Here is a 20,175-nt window from a genome sequence, read left to right as displayed (position 1 = left end):
CCGAAAGTTTCCATAATTCCAGGGTTAAGACCACCCTTAAATATTCATAGCTGATTGATCATTGATTATCGGTTATCGACTATCGATTAACACCATCTCAAACGCTGCTTACCAGCGCGCTAAGGTAAGACTGTGATGAAATCCGTAGGCATGATACTCTATGCACTACTGCTGGCTATGATCTGACCTCATTGTTTACGAGGTCAGATCTTAAAAAAGATTAAGATTTTCCCATGTCTTCTTTAGGGGGTGGGCCAAAAATATCTGGATGCGCCCATATAAGGCAGGGTCACGTGACACAAAAGTTCGGACGCTCTGAGAGGCTGTATATCAATCTTCTGTCACAGTTCCATAACAGGGATTAAAGAGTGAAGTGAAAGCAGCAGGCGGAGTTGGGTGTATGAGGCTATTATTGTCAAAGTGTCCAATATTCCAATATAGTTTGTTTATTTCTTTATCATGTAGGCCTACTTGTACACGAAATTAGGGTCAGGGTTAGGATTAGGGTTATGAGTAGCATTAGGGTTAGGGTTTGGGTTCGGGAAATCATTTACATGAAGTATCAGCTTAGAATTTGTTTTCGTTTTTTTTTTTTTTTTTTTTTTTTTTTAAGTTATTAAGCATATATAAAGATCTTATAAAACGATTTTGAAGAAAATTTATTTTCGAGTCCCAATTTTATATATTGAGAAAAAGGCAGTTTTGTGATTTTTCTTCCATAGATGACAATGTTAAAACTATTTTTGCTGTTATCCGTTTGTCAAAATGGAAACTCGGATTGCTTTCAAAATACATTACCACGCGCCCACGGATATGATGATTGATATAAAAAGTTTGAAATTTACCATCAAAATCCGTAATAGTTTTCATTTTATACCAAGAGAGATTTTCCAATTCAGAACAAAATATTTGAGCCTCATTTTACGAAAAATGTCATTTTTAAGTTGTTGAAATTCAAAACGGAAACAAATTTCGTTCCTTCAGGTTGCAAGAGATACGATGTGCATAGAAATGATCAAAGAGTGTGCTTTTATAGCACTTTGGAGAAAATCATTTTTCAAATTAATGCAGATATCCCGTTTTGGCGTTTGTGTAGGCCTATACATTTTCAAACATTGAAAATGGATAAACTAATGATTGATTATCAATAATCGATAATTGATTATCGATAATCGATAATCAATAATCAATAATCAATTATCGATTATCAATTCCCCTCACCCCCCATGCCCAGAAGGAGATCATCCTAAGCGATTCCTAGTTTTGTCGGTTGCGGAGGCCTATACATTTTTCAACAATGAATATGGATAAATTAATGATTGATTATCGATAAATGATAATTGATTATCGATAATCGATAATCAATAATCAATTATCGATTATCAATTCCCCTCACCCCCCCATGCCCAGAAGGAGATCATCCTTAGCGATTCCTAGTTTTGTCGGTTGCGGAGGCCTATACATTTTTCAACAATGAATATGGATAAACTAATGATTGATTATGGATAATTAATCATCGATAATCGATAATCGATAATCAATAATCAATTATCGATTATCAATTACCCTCACCCCCCATGCCCAGAAGGAGATCATCCTTAGCGATTCCTAGTTTTGTCGGTTGCGGAGGCCTATACATTTTTCAACAATGAATATGGATAAACTAATGATTGATTATGGATAATTAATCATCGATAATCGATAAACGATAGTCAATAATCAATTATCGACTATCGATTCCGCCTCACCCCCCCCCCCCCCTACCCAGAAGCAAATCATCCTTAGCGATTCCTTGATCATCATTTGCGTGTTTGGGTTTAACTGAACGTTTATAACTTATTGATCATTGATTATCGGTTATCGACTATCTGTAATTATTTATTCTCCCCCACCGCACCAACTCTAGCACTACTTTACAATGGCATCTACTAGCGTGGTAGGAAAAGCTTCTGATTATGAAGTTGGGGGGGGCAGACCGTGGGCTATTCAGAAATTAACGGCACCTACCTAAAGAAGACATGGGATTCCCAATAAGTTTTGCGTTTTCCCATGTCTTCTTTAGGGAAAAGCCGTCCTCAGCAATTGCTAGCACCAACATGCGAGGGGGTATACCCCCCAACCCACACACACACATTTGAACATGAGAGTCCGTGATCATTATTTTTAGAATCCAATTAAATATTCATAGCTGATTGATCATTGATTATCGGTTATCGACTATCGATTAACACCATCTCAAACGCTGCTTACCAGCGCGCTAAGGTAAGACTGTGATGAAATCCGTAGGCATGATACTCTATGCACTACTGCTGGCTATGATCTGACCTCATTGTTTACGAGGTCAGATCTTTAAAAAGATTAAGATTTTCCCATGTCTTCTTTAGGGGGTGGGCCAAAAATATCTGGATGCGCCCAATGGACTAAACCTTTACCTAACTACTTTACTTTCAGTGGTAATTATTAGATTGATACATGATTAGCTAATGAACATTGCCCCCTGCATGAGTTAGCGCTGAGTGAGGGCATAGGAAGGGGAAATCAACCCAGATTTGCCAGCTTCTGGTTTAACCTTTGCATACCGTAAACTAATTCTCGACAATCAAATCATCTCATTTAGATGGAATCAAATAAAATCAATTGTAACTGTACCATTTTAAAATGTGATAACCTACTTCTAGAATTTCTATAATTTTCCATCTGCGCAACCTGTTGATAAATAAAATATTTTAACTTTAAAAGATAGGCAAAATTAAATGTTTTGGGTTTTAAACTTGGAATTTTGCCACAAAAATCACAGTTTTTGTCAACATTAGTAATACAGGAAAAGGTAGGAACATTGTGAAACATTTTGTGACAGTGAGGAATAAATTCATTAATCAGGAGGATGTTGTGCTACAACTTCACTGACACAATCTTGATATATTTTATTAAGATATTTGATATCAATCAAATGTACTTTGTAAGTGATTGCAATAAAATAAATGTTGTCACTTTTTGGATCACTCTTTTTGCTCTATTTCTTCATCTCAAAAGAAACTGGGTTCAGATTATCTCAAAAGGACTCCCGGGCCGGACCTCAAGTCACAAAGCCTGCAAATTGCTCTCTGGTGTTGTATACATCTACAACTTGCTCTGTTGTGAGTTTGGTTTATGAGGTGGTAGGAGCTCAAAAATTGAAAGGGGCCAATTGATTTTTCCCGAACCCTGTAAGCCGTGCAAACCCAAATTTGAGGAGTCCAATGAGAATTTTAAGTTCTGAACTTTAGAAATGGTCAAATACTTAGTTCCTTTTTTACATCGAGAAAGTTTATTATGAGCAACTCGGCCAAGGATTTACATAATTTAATTTCTGTGCATTGTAAAATTTAGGGGGTCCATGCAGTTTTGATTGAACCCATTGGTCAATTTCAACTTATAATTTAAGGGGCCCAAACCGTCTAAAACAAAAAAGTAAGGGATCTCATGATGTGCAGACACACAAGAATGCAACCCCCGAAGTTCCACCCCCTTCGGATGATATAGCTAGCCTTCCAGAGGGAGCATGGGTTCAAATAGAATAGACAATTGGGTAACTTCCATCTGACATACTCACTCCAGTTGTGGAAGATATAGGTAAATCCAAATAATTAACCCTAGCCAGTTCCATTTGAAATACCTACTCCCTCTTTGTCTGACTTTTCTTCAAGCTTCTAGGGGCAGGGCCGATTTCAAATGGAATATCACATCATAATACTAATCACGGCGTGTCCGTCCGTCCCTCTGTCCGTGCGCTATCACATGCGCGTGGTACGATAACGTGTGCTCGCGGTGCGCTATCGCGTAGTGTACGGAGTACCGACGGGCGCAGTGCGAGCATTGGAAAGCATTACAGTGTGGCTAATCGTGCAGGTGCGTCTTATCGGATCAACAGGCCTATTTTCCACACATTATTTCAATACGGCACATGTGCAGAGGCCTATTACAGTAGAACCTGTCTATTTCCGGGGTGCAATATTTTTTTCCGTAGTTAACATTTGAATAGGAGAAACTTTTTACTTAAAAAAATATAGGGTTAGGGTTTAAACAAGGCCACGAGTCTCGCCTGCTTTCGCGATTACTTTTGGTAGAGGTAAATGAATTTGGTGGTTATCGGCTGGGCATGGTTATCGGCTGGGCACGATTATCTGGCTGATGGTGACCGTACCCATTAAGTTTCATGCCCATGCAACAGGTTTACTAATTTGACCTCAGATGACCCTGGTGACCCTGAAATGACCTTCCAAAAATTTGGCTTTAAATGTTGACTGTACCCACCGAATTTCATGCCTATCTGAAAGTTTTTACTAATTTGACCTCAGATGACCCCTGGTGGCCTCGAAATGACCTTCCAAAAATTTGGCTTTAAATGTTGACTGTACCCACCAAGTTTCATGCCCGTACAACAGTTTTTACTAAACACAGCCAAAAAAGAAAGTCTCCAGTAGTTACATCCCCATTTAATCAGATTCGGATGAGTTTATGGCAAAATAATTTATATAATAATTTTCTATATACTTTCCTGCGAAGATTGATACCAAATTTGATATCAAAAGTTTAATCATCATGAGCAAAGGAGCCGTTGTTTGGAAATTTGTGCAATTTTAAAAATGACAAATTCGGAATTGACCACGCAAAAATCAATGCATGGTATCAGCTTATTATGTGGCCTGAAGCATGCCCGTACAGGAATCATTGTACACTTGCTCTGCGCACAATTGAAAGAGCGGGGTATTTGATTTGCATTTTGACATGCATGGGCAAACCTTTAACCTGCCGGCCTATTCAGGCGACGTAATTCTTGGCACTCACGCTTAGCTCTGCTACACGTGATACAATTCCCTATGTCATTTTTAACATTGCACGAATTTCCAAACATCTGATTCTATGCTCACGACGATTAAACTTTTGATATCACATTTGGTATCAATCTTCAAGGAGAGTGTATAGAAAATTATTATATAAATTATTTTGCCATACACTCATCAGAATCTGATTAAATGGGGATGGAACTACTGGAGACTTTCTTTTTTGGCTGTGTTTAATTTGACCTCAGATGACCCCTGGTGACCTCGAAATGACCTTCCAAAAATTTGGCTTTAAATGTTGACTGTACCCACCAAGATTCATGCCCGACCAACAGTTTTTACTAATTTGACCTCAGATGACCCCTGGTGACCTTGAAATGACCTTCCAAAAATTTGGCTTTAAATGTTGACTGTACCCACCAAGTTTCATGCCCATACGACAGTTTTACTAATTTGACCTCAGATGACCCCTGGTGACCTTGAAATGACCTTCCAAAAATTTGGCTTCAAATGTTGACTGTACCAACCAAGTTTCATGCCCATACAACAGAGTTTACTAATTTGACCTCAGATGACCCCTAGTGACCTTGAAATGACCTTCCAAAAATTTGGCTTTAAATGTTGACTGTACCAACCAAGTTTCATGCCCATACGACAGTTTTTACTAATTTGACCTCAGATGACCCCTACATGACCTCAGTGACCTTGACGCACTAACCAATACAAACCGGTTCTGTCTCGGGTCAAGATGCACCCACCCACCAAGTTTGAGGAACGTGCGACTCATAGTCTCCGAGAAAATAGGCGGAAGGCAAACTTTAACCAAAACTTGAACCAAATTTGTCACATACACACCCCCACATACACACGGAAAAGTGATTATATAGTCTCCTGCCTTATCAGGCGAGACAAAAATCTAACCCTAACCCTAACCTATTACCTTTACTAAGTTGATTATGGTGTCAAATTGGGTCTTGATCATTGAGAGACGTATATCATAGTAGTTTAAAAGGTCAGGGCAGGTAGGCCTATCACGAGAACCACCCAACCCGAGAACCGCAAAATCTAGTTATATATAAGAGGCAAGTAAAGAATACTTCACATTTTTCATTATCAATATTTAAAGTATTAAATCCATCAGTGTTAAACAACCAACAAGGACCCTGTTCACATTAGAAAATTTCTTCATTTGACAAAGATAAGTTAATCTTGATTAACTAATTAAGGATGCGTACACATTAGGCCAAAAAAAAAATATTGTTGTGTTGCCCTCAAGTGAGAAAATGGGAAAGTTGGGGCGGACGGTCGGATTTTTTTTTTTTTTTTCCTTTTTTTTTTTCAAACCTTCAGTTCTTAAAAATCTCCTCAAATATTAAATAATGCTTCTTCAACTCGGGATATTTGTCAATTCTGACTTCTGGATACCTGTTAGACATCAATTAAAGACTAGTCTTTCAATAAAATATTAATTTTAAGTGAAAAACATAGATTTTTTGAACAAATCTGTAAAAATCATCATTCAAAAAAAAAAAAAAAAAAAAAAAAATGCCGACCCTGATTTTTCAGGATTTAGGACCGGGCGGTTGAGGGCAACACAACAATTTTTTTTTTAGGCCTTACGCTGACCGAAGATCGAACGAAGACATGCACTGTACACATTTCATGAAAATTAACGAAGCTCGAACGGCTATTATTAAAGCCGGCAAAGGTCACTTGTCACATGATCACTTTCCTTCGTCGAACCATGGAAGAAAGAGATGAGAAGGAACCACAACGACTTCGATCGGCCAAGTTTTAATCCGCTTATCTATTGACGCATGAAAAGAAAAGCTATCGATGGTACTTCCTTTCATGTATAATCCATTTACCGCGATCGATGCTTGGCGATATCATTACTGGAAATTTTTTTATAACAAACCCATCCACGAACAACCAAACGCTACCCAGAAGTAAGATTATGGAATTTCACTGATTCTCTGAACATGTATAGTAGCTTTGTTTTGGGATCTACAGTCAAACTGTTTTCTTGATCGTGTTGTGTAGAAAATGTCCTATAAAACATCGAAAAGGTAATCAAAATCGGCCGTTTTTTTCTGAGTTTCATCTTTAGCAAATAAGGTAAGATTTTGGTGACTTTTTCGATGAAAAATAGATGTAAAATGTTCTTAAATAATGCACAATGTTCCGGTTGAGTCCGGTACATAAAACCTGTTTAATTTAATAGTTTATATGTGTATAATCATAACTAGCTAACTCGTTTTAGTGCCAAAGACTGCCAACTCTGAGAAAAAAGTCATCAAAGTTCGGGAAAATTGGGCAAAATGGAAGAAAAAGATGTAGGCCATCAATGACCGATGATCACGTCACCAGAGAAAATCCTATAGGGTGCTTGCACGGAAGGTCATTAGTTCAAATCATCCTTCACACACGCTCCAGAAGACATGCAAATACATGGAATACAATACCAATCACCTATTTAACGCGGGTATTGATCAAAGTAAATCCTCATGAATAACAATGTCAACTAAATGTCGGTAAAGGGAGTGGACAAAGTGAATGCGTTCGTTGTGGTTCCTTCTTATCTCTTTCTTCCATGGTCGAACGAAGCAAGTGTACATATTACAAAATTAGTTTTGTCGAACGAAGTATTCCTTCGTCGAAACAACCTTTTTAGCTTCGTCGGACGAAACAATTTTAATCTTCGTTGAATGAAGAAAAGTGTGTACACATTAGGAAAAAACAATTTTTAATCTTCGTTTGAGGTTCGTCGAAAGAAGAAAATTTTCTAATGTGAACAGGGTCAAAGATGTCATATTATAATACAGATGTTCTAATTTTAGCTTTTTATACCAATTTAACCTATTCTTAGATGCGATTAATATGCCAGGTCATTCCCACCTCAAACAATATTAAACTTTTCCAAGCATTTATAAAACAGAACTTTTTTGTTGCGAAGCAAATACAAAGCTCCGCTTGACTCATAAGATATTTTCAACCGGGTATTTTTACCTACATTTTGCCTGCTGCATGTTTTGCATTTACCGGGAAATCATTCAAAATCGCATAAGTACATTTAAGCTTACAAATCAGCTTTGATGGGGTCAATACACATTCCTCAGCAATTATAGAAATTATTTCTTTCCTGAATCCTGTTGCTTACAAGTTGCGATTCGGTGCTGTTGATTTTTGTTTGCTCACATGAAGGAACATAGCAATTTCTAGTTTTTCACTTTGATCACATCACATATAATTTGCACAGGGAAAAACAGATGCAACATGATCAAGGGGAATGAGTCACATGTCTGCAATTTTCAATTAGAAGTTTTTTACATCATTTTCTGACCATTTACGAATGGTATATTTAGATGCATACCCCATCATAATCTAACTTCTGGTTACCAAGTTATGAGCAATTTATCAAGAGCTGAAAACAATATAAAACAAAAGAATTGGAACACTGTTTTTGCTAATATTAGCGACATCCCACTCATTCCCCTTAATCATGTCACATATTTAAACATTACTTTCTGTAATACTCAAAGACCCAAAAAAAACACTCGCAATGCGCAAACCAGTATTCACTTTCAATATATTGGCCATGTGGTGGTGCTACGGGGGGAGGTGGCATAGGGGGAAATGTCCACAGTCAGAACTCTTTCCCCCAGTAAAAACACAAAATTACGAAAATTTCCACTTTTTGCAGCTCTTCCTGAAATTCCACCCAAAAAAGAACAAAAACTAAAGACCTTTAATGCAAAGGTGAAACAGACACACCAAATTTGCGTAAGTCAACAATAGGGTTGTCACATGCACGACACAGGCCTGCACACAAATACGCACCATTAATGCTGCAAAGAAATGTGTTTTTCATGGTGCTTTTAATGTAAACAAGAATGATGTTATTGCCAAAGTTGTCACAAGCATCATCAACACAAGTTTTTATCATGTGTCTGATGACACCATGGGTGCTGTTACTAATTTACATGTGAATGACAAATAATATGGCATTCTGTTCATTAGTGTACCAACTGTTAGTATCTGACATACTTTGATGGCAGCCTAATCTACATGCTGCCCTTGTGATGAGGCAAAAAAAGGAAAGAAATTAAATTGAATACCTGAGTGGAAGAAGGGCCCAACTCCATCAAAACTGTTTTTGAGATATTAAGAAAAAACTAATATTTGGAAAAGTTTTTTAGACAGAACGTTTTCATCTTCAGGGACCTTTAATACACGAACATACAATATTACATACATTCGAAAGTAGATATGATGTTTCCATGGCAACAGTACAGGTCTTAATACGAGCTGGAGTTGGGCCCTTCTTCCACTAATATACTGCAAGTGCCAGATGTGTTATAAATAGCTACAGAAATTAGGTAATTATCCATTAATTGCACAAGTAAAAGCATGTAATATGTTAGCAAGAAAGTTTATTGTAGTGAAAAGCAGATTTCATGGATGAACAAAATTCCTCTTTAATCCAATATTTGTGGAAGAAAGGCCCAACTCCATGGAGTTGGGCCTTTCTTCCACGAAAACCATGATTAAGTGAACATGGAAGACTATTTAGAGAGTGAATTTTGGCTCATCTTTCACACACAAGGAAGCACAGTCTGCTGGCAATAAAATGATGGGTCTAACTCATTTTTGTAAAAAATTGGAGTTGGGCCCTTCTTCCACTCAGGTATTCAATTGTTTGTTGCCTTTCACAATCCAATCCATCTTTCTAAAAAGCAAAGAAAAAAAAGTTGCAAAAGCATCTAATTTTGATTCAAATTGGGTGGTTTTTGAAAAAAACCAAAAAGTTGCATTTGACAAAACTAGGATAACACAAAGCAGAACAAACTCAAGTAAAGACAAAAGTGGGCTAATGTTGTACATGTATGTCTGCACGGTGACAAGTAAGCAAATGATGGCCGCAAACTTTGACAAGACGTGTGTCAGAATCTAGAGTTTATATGCGGGAAGGGAAAACAAAAGCCCCCAGACATACGAGTCACTGTCATAAAGTTTGTTACTAGCAGTGGGTAGTTAATGTAACTGGGCTACTGTAACGTTAACCACATGGGAATCACCGGCCGAAATATCAGCCTCTTTGAGAACTATTTTAATTTTAAAATAAAGGATTGTTCTTAAAAGAAATGTCATGGAAAAACAAAGTATTTCTATAAATTAATGAAGAATCTGCTTTGTAACTTTACCCCTCAATATACAATCCAACCCCCCTATTTGCACCTCTTTTATACGGATCTCTCTATTATCCAGATGCATGTATTTGGCAAAGAAAACATGTTTTAACATCTATAACTTTATGCTTTGAAGCATTCAAAATGACATCTATGTTTCATATGTCACCCAGATACAGTCCAACCTTTTTAATCCAGACTTCTTTTAAACAACTCTCTCTGTGGAGAAAGGTTTTTTAACACAAGTCAACACATACATAAATGACAGCCAGTGAAAAAATTCACTGACCATCCAGGATTTGAACCCGGGACCTTCGGATCATCGGACCTCTCTCTGTTATCCGGCTGTGAAATCTTCACAGGAAAACATGTTTTTGATAATTTGACTCCTTAATTCCGGACTCTGAATGCTTTATGACAATGTCTATGTTGCATAGAGCACTCAAATGCCATCTTTTAGTGGTATTACCCATGTTGAAACAGTATCGTGTTTTCCCAATTTCAGTACTTGGGACAGTCAATGCAGAATTATGTAATTCACTTATCCACATTTTTCACTTATCCAGCTAATGCTTGGTCCCACCATGGCCACCTAAAAGAGCTTAGACTGATAATAATAACAGTGTAACACAGATCTAAACAAATTAGGTCTGTATGCACTGAAATTGGACTTCGTTTGAGTCAGATACATGTAACATAGTACCTTTGTATTGTCACTTGCAAGCCTTGATGTTTTGCTGAAAGTGATTTATGAAATGACAGTTTAAAAATAAAAGTTTGCTCCAATTAGTGCCAATTGATATACTTCCCTGATGCAATCCATGTGATATGATGTGAAATAACATTGGGAGCTATAATAGGTGAGACCCGATCAAATTCTCCTCAACCCGTCAAATTAACCAAGCTTCCCTAATAGGTGTGACGTATATGTACAAGGAGCAGCATTTGGCGATGACAAGTGGTGTTTCCCAATAGGGGATAAGGTCATAGGACAAGCGACAACATTTCTTTTAGTGAAAAACTGCTGCAGCCCATAATTCCAACATTTTTTTTATCATAGAGGAGCCTTCTGGCTGTTTTTTGGGGAAAAGTTTATCACAACATTACATTTACTGAACATTTTCATTACAGTCAAACAAACAAACAGACAAAACCACCCTTACAAACTGACTGAAAAAAACAACACAAACCACCTCTTCTACAAGACACTAACCTGCTTGTGGTGGTTGTCCTGATGGTGTGATTTGTGATGCTTGTTGAAGAGGTTGTTGCGCTTGGTCTCCTTGTCCTACAGCGGCTTGTTCTGTGCCAATAGAGGGCACTGCTGGGGCGTTACTGTCCGCATTGTCTCCTCCTGGTCCTATTATGGAGACAGACAGAGACAAAGAAATTATGATGTGACTATTGTTATACTATCAAAGCTGCATTATTAACTTTTCTGGATATCAGTTGGGCTCGTGATTCTTAATTGTAACGCTGAATTATACTCCATACTAAGTGAAGAGCGATTGCTATTTGAACAATGAGGTAGTGCGCTTTTGCCAATGCAACAGTGCGCTACCTCATTGGATAGGAACCAATCACTCGTCACTCAGTATAAATTCAGCCAGGCTCGTAAAAAAGGGGGGATTGGGGGACAGTGGGGGTGGATGCCCCTCCAAATCCCATAATGCCCCAAAAGAAAAAAATAGAGTTTTTATGCTTTTTGGTCAATAAAAGGTTCCAAATTAAAAAAAAAAAATCCACTTTTTCAAAATCCACTCCCTAGTCCAAATTTTGGAAAAAAGGTCCACTTTTTCAACATCAGCCCCCAAATAAATCCTGGTTACCATGGTTACAGGCCTCAATTCAGCTTTACTGGTTCATGTTGTACAACAGATGGTGTACCAGCGGGTGATTAGGTATAGTCCTGTTACTCCTGTAGGACCTATATTAAAAATAGGGATGGTGGTCCCACAAAAATACTGTGAAAACGTCGCTATCTGAGCCCTTAAAGGGTCGTTTATTAAAATTTGCCTTGTGAAATAACATGCTCAGCTCACCGTATTTTGAGCATTGTGAAATAACATGCTCAGCTCACCGTATTTTGATTTTTGTTACATGCCATGTCAACATTTTGGCACTGTTCAGCTATACATAAGCTACAAACCATACAATTGACATAACTAGTGCAATATTTCACTGCTTTGACAGCATTCTTCTGAATTGCTTGTTGCCGTTTGGATAAAAACTGTTGTAATAGACAGTTGAGGTGAGTGTCACATAAAATCAACTTAAAGAAGCACTCCAGTAGCAGCAAAAAATATTGGATATTAAGATGATCTTAGCAAATGCCAAAAATTTTAAGTAAGACAATTATAGCATGATAAATCTTGCTAAGTCATTGTCAATTTGACTATATTCACACACTACCATGCACCGTCACTTGTGCAAAATATGTCAAAAAAAGAAGTCGATATTGAAACTTCAAACAAGGTCTCAATCACTCTGAATATCTGCACTGTGTAAATGACGCTAACAGCTATGACTTGAGAACAGTAAGATATGGAAATGTGTTTATTTCGGGGATGTCTGGGTTTAAATTGGCGGAGAAAACCAAAAAGGTAATAGAAGCACAAGGGGAACCTATGCTGAATCAGGTGAAACCGAGGAGGAAATGTCATTAGGTGAATACGCCAGTAAGATGAGGACGACTAATAAAGCGCTGGATTCATGTTGTTAGCTGAGTCTAAACAGGCACTATGGACCACAATGGCCTCATCCAAATGGCATAGTTCAATAACCTCAATTAAACAATATTAGTGCAAAATTTAACCTCAAGTTGCAGAGTGTGAGTTTTTGTACCCAAATTTTTAAAGGTCATTCAATGAATGTGAAAATGTATTGGGGTTAAAGAACTGTGCCTTAATAGATGAGCATGTTGTGGATTCTAGTGAGGTTACAAGGAGTGGTGAACACAAATGTATTCATGTCAAGACGGTTGCGACAATTTTAAAAAGGTAAAGATTTGGACAGCACTCTAGGGAGTTCTGCTGTTTATTTATATTAATGTTACCGATAACCTCAACAGTGTTGAACGAAATCAAAGTCTGTACAACATGAAGATTTCATGACGGCATTGTGTAACACTCCTTTGAGTTTGTTTACTGTCTCTGTAGAGTACACACATGATTTGGTGTGTCACAGCAAAGCCAAGTATTAAATAGGGATACCTAACTTACATCACACATAAAAGTCTTAAATTGGGATTGCTTTAGCCAACTTCTGACAAAAAATAACCAATATAGATGGATAGAAGATAGTCTGAGTGAATAAACTTCTGCAACTTATAGAGGATGTATTAAAATGAATAACTAGAATTACGCGGTACGTAATTAAGGTAGCCCACACACAAAGGTAAATAAATATTTTAAATATTGTGTAAATAACAAAGGTTTATATTATATACAAATAATTTAAATACATAAATAACATGACACAAAACTATACAGCACATCAGGCCACCATATCCTATCACCATACCAAGTTTGATGTTGATCAGTTATTGCGTTTAAGCTGCAGAGTGGATTAATGGTTTTGATTCCACCTGGACAGCCACAAACAGGCAACAGGCCATTTGGGTGATAACATAAGCCCTACATATATGTGTGTGGGGGGGGCAAAAATCAAGTCATGAAAATGTACGATCATAACTCTGTCGTTCTTTATAGGTAAGTCCAAATGGGCTATTCTATTTAAAATCCACACTACCCCTATGGAAGATTTTGGAAATATCTTCCACAGGGGAATATGCATTTCAAACAGAATGAGCATATTAGGCAGCTCCATTTAAAACTCATCCTCCCTCTGTGGAAGATTCAAGTTGAATCTTACTCAGAGGGTGTATGAAAATCGAATGGAGCTGCCAAATGTGTTAATTCCATTTGAATTTCATACTCCCCCTGTGGAAGATATTTCCAAAATCTTCCACAGGAGTAGTGAGGATTTTAAATGGAATAGCCCAATTTCAAGACAGAGGCTTAATAATTTGAGACAAAGCAGACTATTTGAAAGTAGTTCAAACAACATACCAACAACATTGACATAGCGAAACTAGTTCACATAGCCAATGTCTTCTGTTATATGTTGATATATCTGTATGTTACCAGTCACCACACTTGACAATATCAATGTAAAAGTGTGTCATTGAGTTGATCACTAGGATCCACAACATGCTCATCTATCAGGGCACAGTTCTTTAACCCCAATACATTTGTACATTCATTGAATGACCTTTGAAAATTTGGGTACAAAAACTCATACTCTGCAACTTGACATCAAATTTTGTTCTATGATTATTTAATTGAGGTTATTGAACAATGACTTTGGGATGAGGCCATTGTGGTCCATATTAAGGTTGTCCAACTTGATGTGTCACTAGCTACCAGTATGGTATTATACAAATACAACATGTTTTGAGGGGAAGTAGTCAAAACTACTGGTCCCGAGGTGTTGGATGATTTGACTACTTCCCGACGCGCCAACACCTCGGGACCAGTAGTTTTGACTACTTTCCCGAAATAAAACATGTTGTATTTGTTTTACTATACCTCATAAATATTTTCACTATCAGGGCAAAATCGTAAACAAAAGTCAAACACACACCAGTCAACGTGCCGGCCGGCATGGTAAATAAGCTGAATATTTTGCTTACCTGATTTTATTGGAGGATTTCTGTTCAATCAATCTACATTTTGACCTATATTATTCGAATTTTCTTTTTAACATTCCATAAATAACGTTTTGTTTCATAAAACGTCAAATTCTCGTGTTATTATCCATCGGTAATCTCGGCAAAATAACCGCAGCAGGCGCCATTTTCACGATAAGCGCATCTGCAGAATCGCCGTTGTGTAGCATAATGCTACGTATGAAGGAACGGTGACGCTGGGGGTCGAGACACCGTGTGGTAGTAGAAGTGCGGAAGTTTTACTACTTCCAGCGTGCGGCGTAATTGCACAGGCGCGGGAAGTAGTCAAAATACCGTACTTTCGGACGCTGGCGTTATTAACCAATAAGATGTCTGGATTACCTAATAAATATTTATGAGGTATAGTAACAAGTAATATGATGATATAATATTATGTTACTTTATACTCTATAAAGGGTATGCACAGATTGTCAACATAGACTAAAACTTTTTTTTTTTTTTTCTTGTTTCCTTGCATGTTTACTGGGCTATGTTTAAGGGTAGAGCGAGATATTGTTGGTCGAAGCAACCTAAAATCGATTTTCATTATCTAGATCAATATATTATTGAAAATTAACACCTTGATGTTTTGCAAAAGTTCATTCTACAAATCGTATACTCTGCAAACTTGCTTAATTTATTGTTGTTAACCGCAGCACCTATAAAAGTATATCTGAGATATTTTAATTCTTCTACACACTCGCTATGAATTGAGCAATGCAATTTTTGCCAAAGCTCACTACCATTCGTAAGATGCTGTGAACTACCAAATCACAACAGTTAAAAATAATTCATAACCTTAACATACTTATTTCCCATGAAGTAAATCAAGCAGAAAGACTGTACTTCTAGTTCAATGTGTCTGTGTCCACCATGTTCAATAACATTAACTTATTCAATGCGAATTTATCAATTAATGGAGCAATAACGCAACAAAACTTATTTCACCAAAACATTTGTGCTCATCCCTGTAACACCTGTGTCATGTGAAGCTAATGCTGAGTCAATCTGGTCCTATGGGTTATGAGCCATCACACTTAATGTACAATAACATGTTAATACAAGTATTATGTTGTGTCATATGATGTCAATTCAGTGAAAGTCATAGGATAGATGGCTACCACAGCTGTTTATTTTAAGTTTGGCTTAATCATGTTAATCATGTTAACCTTAATGAGACACATTTTCAAGGTTTTAAAGCGTTTCACAAAAGATCAGCAACCCTTGTCCAGGATGTCCTAAGGAATTCTTTACAACCCAGCACAACCATAATTTTAACATTTTTTTACAATTTATGCATGAAATAGAGCATTTTTGGAAGACTTTTACCTTAAGGGCTCTTTTGGGAGTGGTGGGGTACCACTAGGCCCTGGGCCTCCTTGTTGTTGCTGCCACCCCTTCCCCAATCCGCACCTGAACCCCCTCTTGTTCTTACCTTGTTGAATTTGTTGCTGTTGTTGTGGTTGTAACTCAGGCTGCTGTGAGGCCCCTGCTTGTGGAAGTGGTGGGGTACCACTAGGCCCTGGGCCTCCTTGTTGTTGCTGCATGGCTGCCATGTGTTGTGCGTGTTGTCTGGCGCGCATCTCTGCTGCACGCAGTTGCTCTTGATGAAACTGTTGTCTGTCCGATAATAATTGTTGTCGCTGGTATTCCAACTACAAAACAAAGATGGGTAAATTTATGAGTTGTTTGCCATGTTTGTTCTATCTTTCTTTTTGTATGTTTGTTTGTTTACTTGCTTCACTCATACATGCCCATTCTTTATCTATTAATATGCTGACATTTTCATCATATTATCTTAGCTCTGTGCACTCTTAATATAAGTCCAATCATAGAGACCGACAGAACAAACTCATTCATGTATCGCCTGGAACGAGTTGTTTGCCATATTTGGTAAGAATTTGAGCATTTCTTGAAAGAATAATGGTGGCTCTGAAAAGAGTCGTTGAAAATGGTAGTCGACTTCAAAACAAATTGTGAATTTGAGGCTTTTATGCCATTACTTGCACATGCTTCAAATAACCATTATGAGTATTTGTTTACACTGCAAAAGTCAAGTTTGAATTTGATCTGGTCATCAATTAGAGGTTGATTTTATGAAGTCAAATTCAAAATGTGGCGACTTTGTTTACACACAAATGAAGACAAGTTCAAATGGCACTTAAGTCGACTACAGGCTTTGTGTAAACAGGATCTATATCTCTTTGGGGCAAGTTTTGCAGCCATTGATTCTCTAACAGGTGCCAAATCTAATCTCAAACTGAAACTTTTGCTAAAGTTTGGAGTACATACTGCTTCTCTTTCTCTGTCCATTATGGTTTCCAGCTCCTCAAAATGTCTCAGCTTAATCTCCAATTTCTTCATCTGGGTTTCCACGAGTAATGCCACCAGACTCTTGATCTTCCTTTCTTCAACGGCTGCCAAATGCTGAAAAGACAAGAAACACCAAGCAAAGTATGATAAAAAAACAGTCTAAATGGAAATTGGAAACACATGCATGCTGTAAATGTTCAAAGGTAAGATGTAAGGATAAAATCAAGACTTTTGAACAGGTCATTGCCTATTTACCAGTGTATGACAAAAGGGATTATCGACTGCTCAGTGCCAGAAGTGGGTAAGCGCAATTAGCCTTTTCGAAGTATGGCGTACACAAAAGGAATGAAGTCTTCAATCTGGGTAAAACCCGGCAAATTCAAAGGACTTTACTCACATCGTGCAGCACTATCCTATTGTGGCTGCCCTGTGAACATTTTGCAATTTACATCCAGTATATTGTACTCAGCTACACATGGCAGCTTTTGCACTTACCCACTTCTGGCACTGAGCAATCATTATCAGCCATTTATCAGAACAAGAACACCCAAATATGCATCAATATTCAAATGTTTGCAATTTTGGAACAAGAATAGACCTGCTACTGAAGCGTACAAAATGTGAAAGCAATTAAATAATATCAAAATGAAGCTATACCACTGCACCCTGATGTGGGCGCAGCTGCAAATAGCTAGCGTTCGCTAAAAGTGCTTGGGTACTTAGGCACACGATTCAGGAAAGTGCATATGAGCACACAAAACAGCTTCCTCGACGTGTTGATGTCACTGCCACATCAGGGTGAAAATGGTATAGAATAAAAGTATGTTTATACTTTTATAATTTCCATATTTGTCTAATTGTGTGAGAGAGGCTATCAAATTTGTCATGTATTGGCGCTAGCAGTCCACAGAGGATAGCAATTCGTCGCTGAATATATTGTATTGTATATATTTAACACATAGCAGCTATTGGAGTTACGAGGTTTTGCCAGGACAGCAACAAATTTACACTTTCATAGCACATGATATATTGTAATCAAGTCCGCCTATTATATATTTGTTGATTTTGTGCAGGAATCTCTAAAAAAATGCCTTTAAACAATTTGTCATCAATCTTGTCAATTTGCAGAGGATTATAACAGGGCTGCAATAACTGAAATGATTCATAAATATGTGCTACATCTATGTTCTACAATTTAGTCAAATCCCTAGCACATACAGAATTAGTCATTAATCTAGTACACTCATCCTCACCAAAGATGTTGGCTTCAATTAAATGAATCCTAATGCCTAAAACTAACCCTAACCTAAGCCATTAACCCTAACACTGATCATAATCTAAGTTCTAACCTTAATCCTAACCCTAACATGCCTCAAACCCTAACCCTTTTCAGACTAATGAGGTGCTCCCAGGATGTCATCCTCATACAATTATCACACAACTCATTTTTTTACCCAAATTGAGCTTGTTTGCCCACCACCCCTTGTCCCTTGACAGGACTTATGGCAGCTTGCATGGCCACCTGATGAATTTTTAAATTCAAATATATAAATTTGATGTAATTGACTGATAACATCCCCTCCCACACTTTCTGGCATCTGAAGACGTAAAGGAGCCATAACTGGACCTATTACAAGGATACATTTGGGAATCGCGCTATCTTCTGAAGCATAATTGAGTGCATATCCTTCACACGCATTGAGCAGAACCAGCCATTAGTTATGTACACTCATCAGCGCCAAAGAGGTGAACAAGCAATGCAGTAACATTATGAATCAGATCAAGCAAAAGGGCAACATGTCGGGAGAACTGATTTCAAAAGAGTGGCCTAAAAGAGTGCTAATTTGCTCTGTATTACAGAGACATAGCAATCATTGTATCTCAGGAACCAAACTTCTCCTTATGATGGGGTTTCAGCATATTGCAATATAGACATTACCAATTGAACGACAAAGTGAAACTTAAATTCTTTAACAAGAGACTTGTTTCTGTTGAATTGCTTTTATATGAACATCTCACTTGCTCAGTTGAAGGTGCTGTGACTGTACCTGTTATCGGGGCACATTTGGGAATCGTAATCTCTCTCTCCCCGGAATGGGAAATTAAACAGGATAAGGAAACATGGCTGGTGTCAATGACAACATACTACAACATGATGAGTGTCAAAACAAGTAACTACTGTGGCAAGTTTATGATTCAAAATGAATAATAGCAAATTAATGTTGGTCTTAAGGGCCATTTCAAACACTAATGAACCAAGCAAATACCAGGCATGATTGTACAACATTTTACACAATGAACATACAAAGAAATGTTACATTACAAACTATGCTGTAAAATATTATATTTGAAATAACATGAGCTCCAACAAAACAAGTGCAAGAGCTCAAACTAATCAGATACAAATGGCAAATGATTGACGGTTTTCTTTGTAACTCACAAAATTTGAAGTTATTAGAAGCCCGTTTAAGGAGTATTTAAGCTTATCTGATAGGGTGGGTGGAATGTCTTGCTTGAGGTTGTGGAAAAGTGGACTGACCTGCTTAAATTATCGTCTGGAGGCTGAAAATAGGGGCACGGTGGCACAGTTTTATGGGCTCTGCCTTGCAATCGGTGGGTTGCGAGTTCGAACCCCTGCCGTGCCATCGTGTTGTGCACTTGGGCTGCTTCACCTCACTTGCCCTCTCTACCCAGGGGTGAAATGGGGAGCTGTTATGAATATTGTCCATTGAGCACCGCCCAAAGGTATGAGCATGCCTTGGGCATTGTATGGCAGCTGACATATTCTGACGACAGTGGAATAAATGTAAAGCGCTTTGATACACGTGAAAGGCGCTATATAAATACCAACATTTAAAATTATACAACCAATTCTGATCCATGCAGTCCTCCAATAAGAGGGACAGAACCTGTTTCTACATTACTCTTTTTTTTATTCTATTTTTCTTTAAGTTGCTTTCTGTTAATGTTAAGATTAAAAGCACATCTCTCACCTACCTCCCTCAATCAAAAGTTTTAACTGCAATTACTGAAAAGCGCCTCATATGCCACATCTTTACGCAATACACTCTCAGAAAAAAAGGTGCTACTTAGAACCTTTTTTTGTCCTGTATGTAGAACC

General features: G+C 37.7%; 1 protein-coding gene across 7 annotated transcripts in view; it reads right to left on the bottom strand.

The window, feature by feature from the left end:
- LOC140143056 (SWI/SNF complex subunit SMARCC2-like) overlaps positions 1 to 20,175 on the bottom strand; it is a 216,364-nt gene that overhangs the window by 68,700 nt on the left and 127,489 nt on the right. For all 7 annotated transcript variants that reach the window (XM_072165101.1, XM_072165105.1, XM_072165107.1 and 4 more), the window contains 3 exons: positions 17,034 to 17,168; positions 16,177 to 16,396; positions 11,226 to 11,372 (listed from right to left, as the gene is read on the bottom strand). In XM_072165101.1, the coding sequence (XP_072021202.1) occupies positions 11,226 to 11,372; positions 16,177 to 16,396; positions 17,034 to 17,168 (502 nt within the window). The remainder of the gene's footprint in view (positions 1 to 11,225; positions 11,373 to 16,176; positions 16,397 to 17,033; positions 17,169 to 20,175) is intronic.

Source organism: Amphiura filiformis, chromosome 20 (genome assembly GCF_039555335.1).
Source record: "Amphiura filiformis chromosome 20, Afil_fr2py, whole genome shotgun sequence".
Classification (NCBI taxonomy): domain Eukaryota; kingdom Metazoa; phylum Echinodermata; class Ophiuroidea; order Amphilepidida; family Amphiuridae; genus Amphiura; species Amphiura filiformis.
This window is presented reverse-complemented; position numbering and strand designations above follow the sequence as displayed.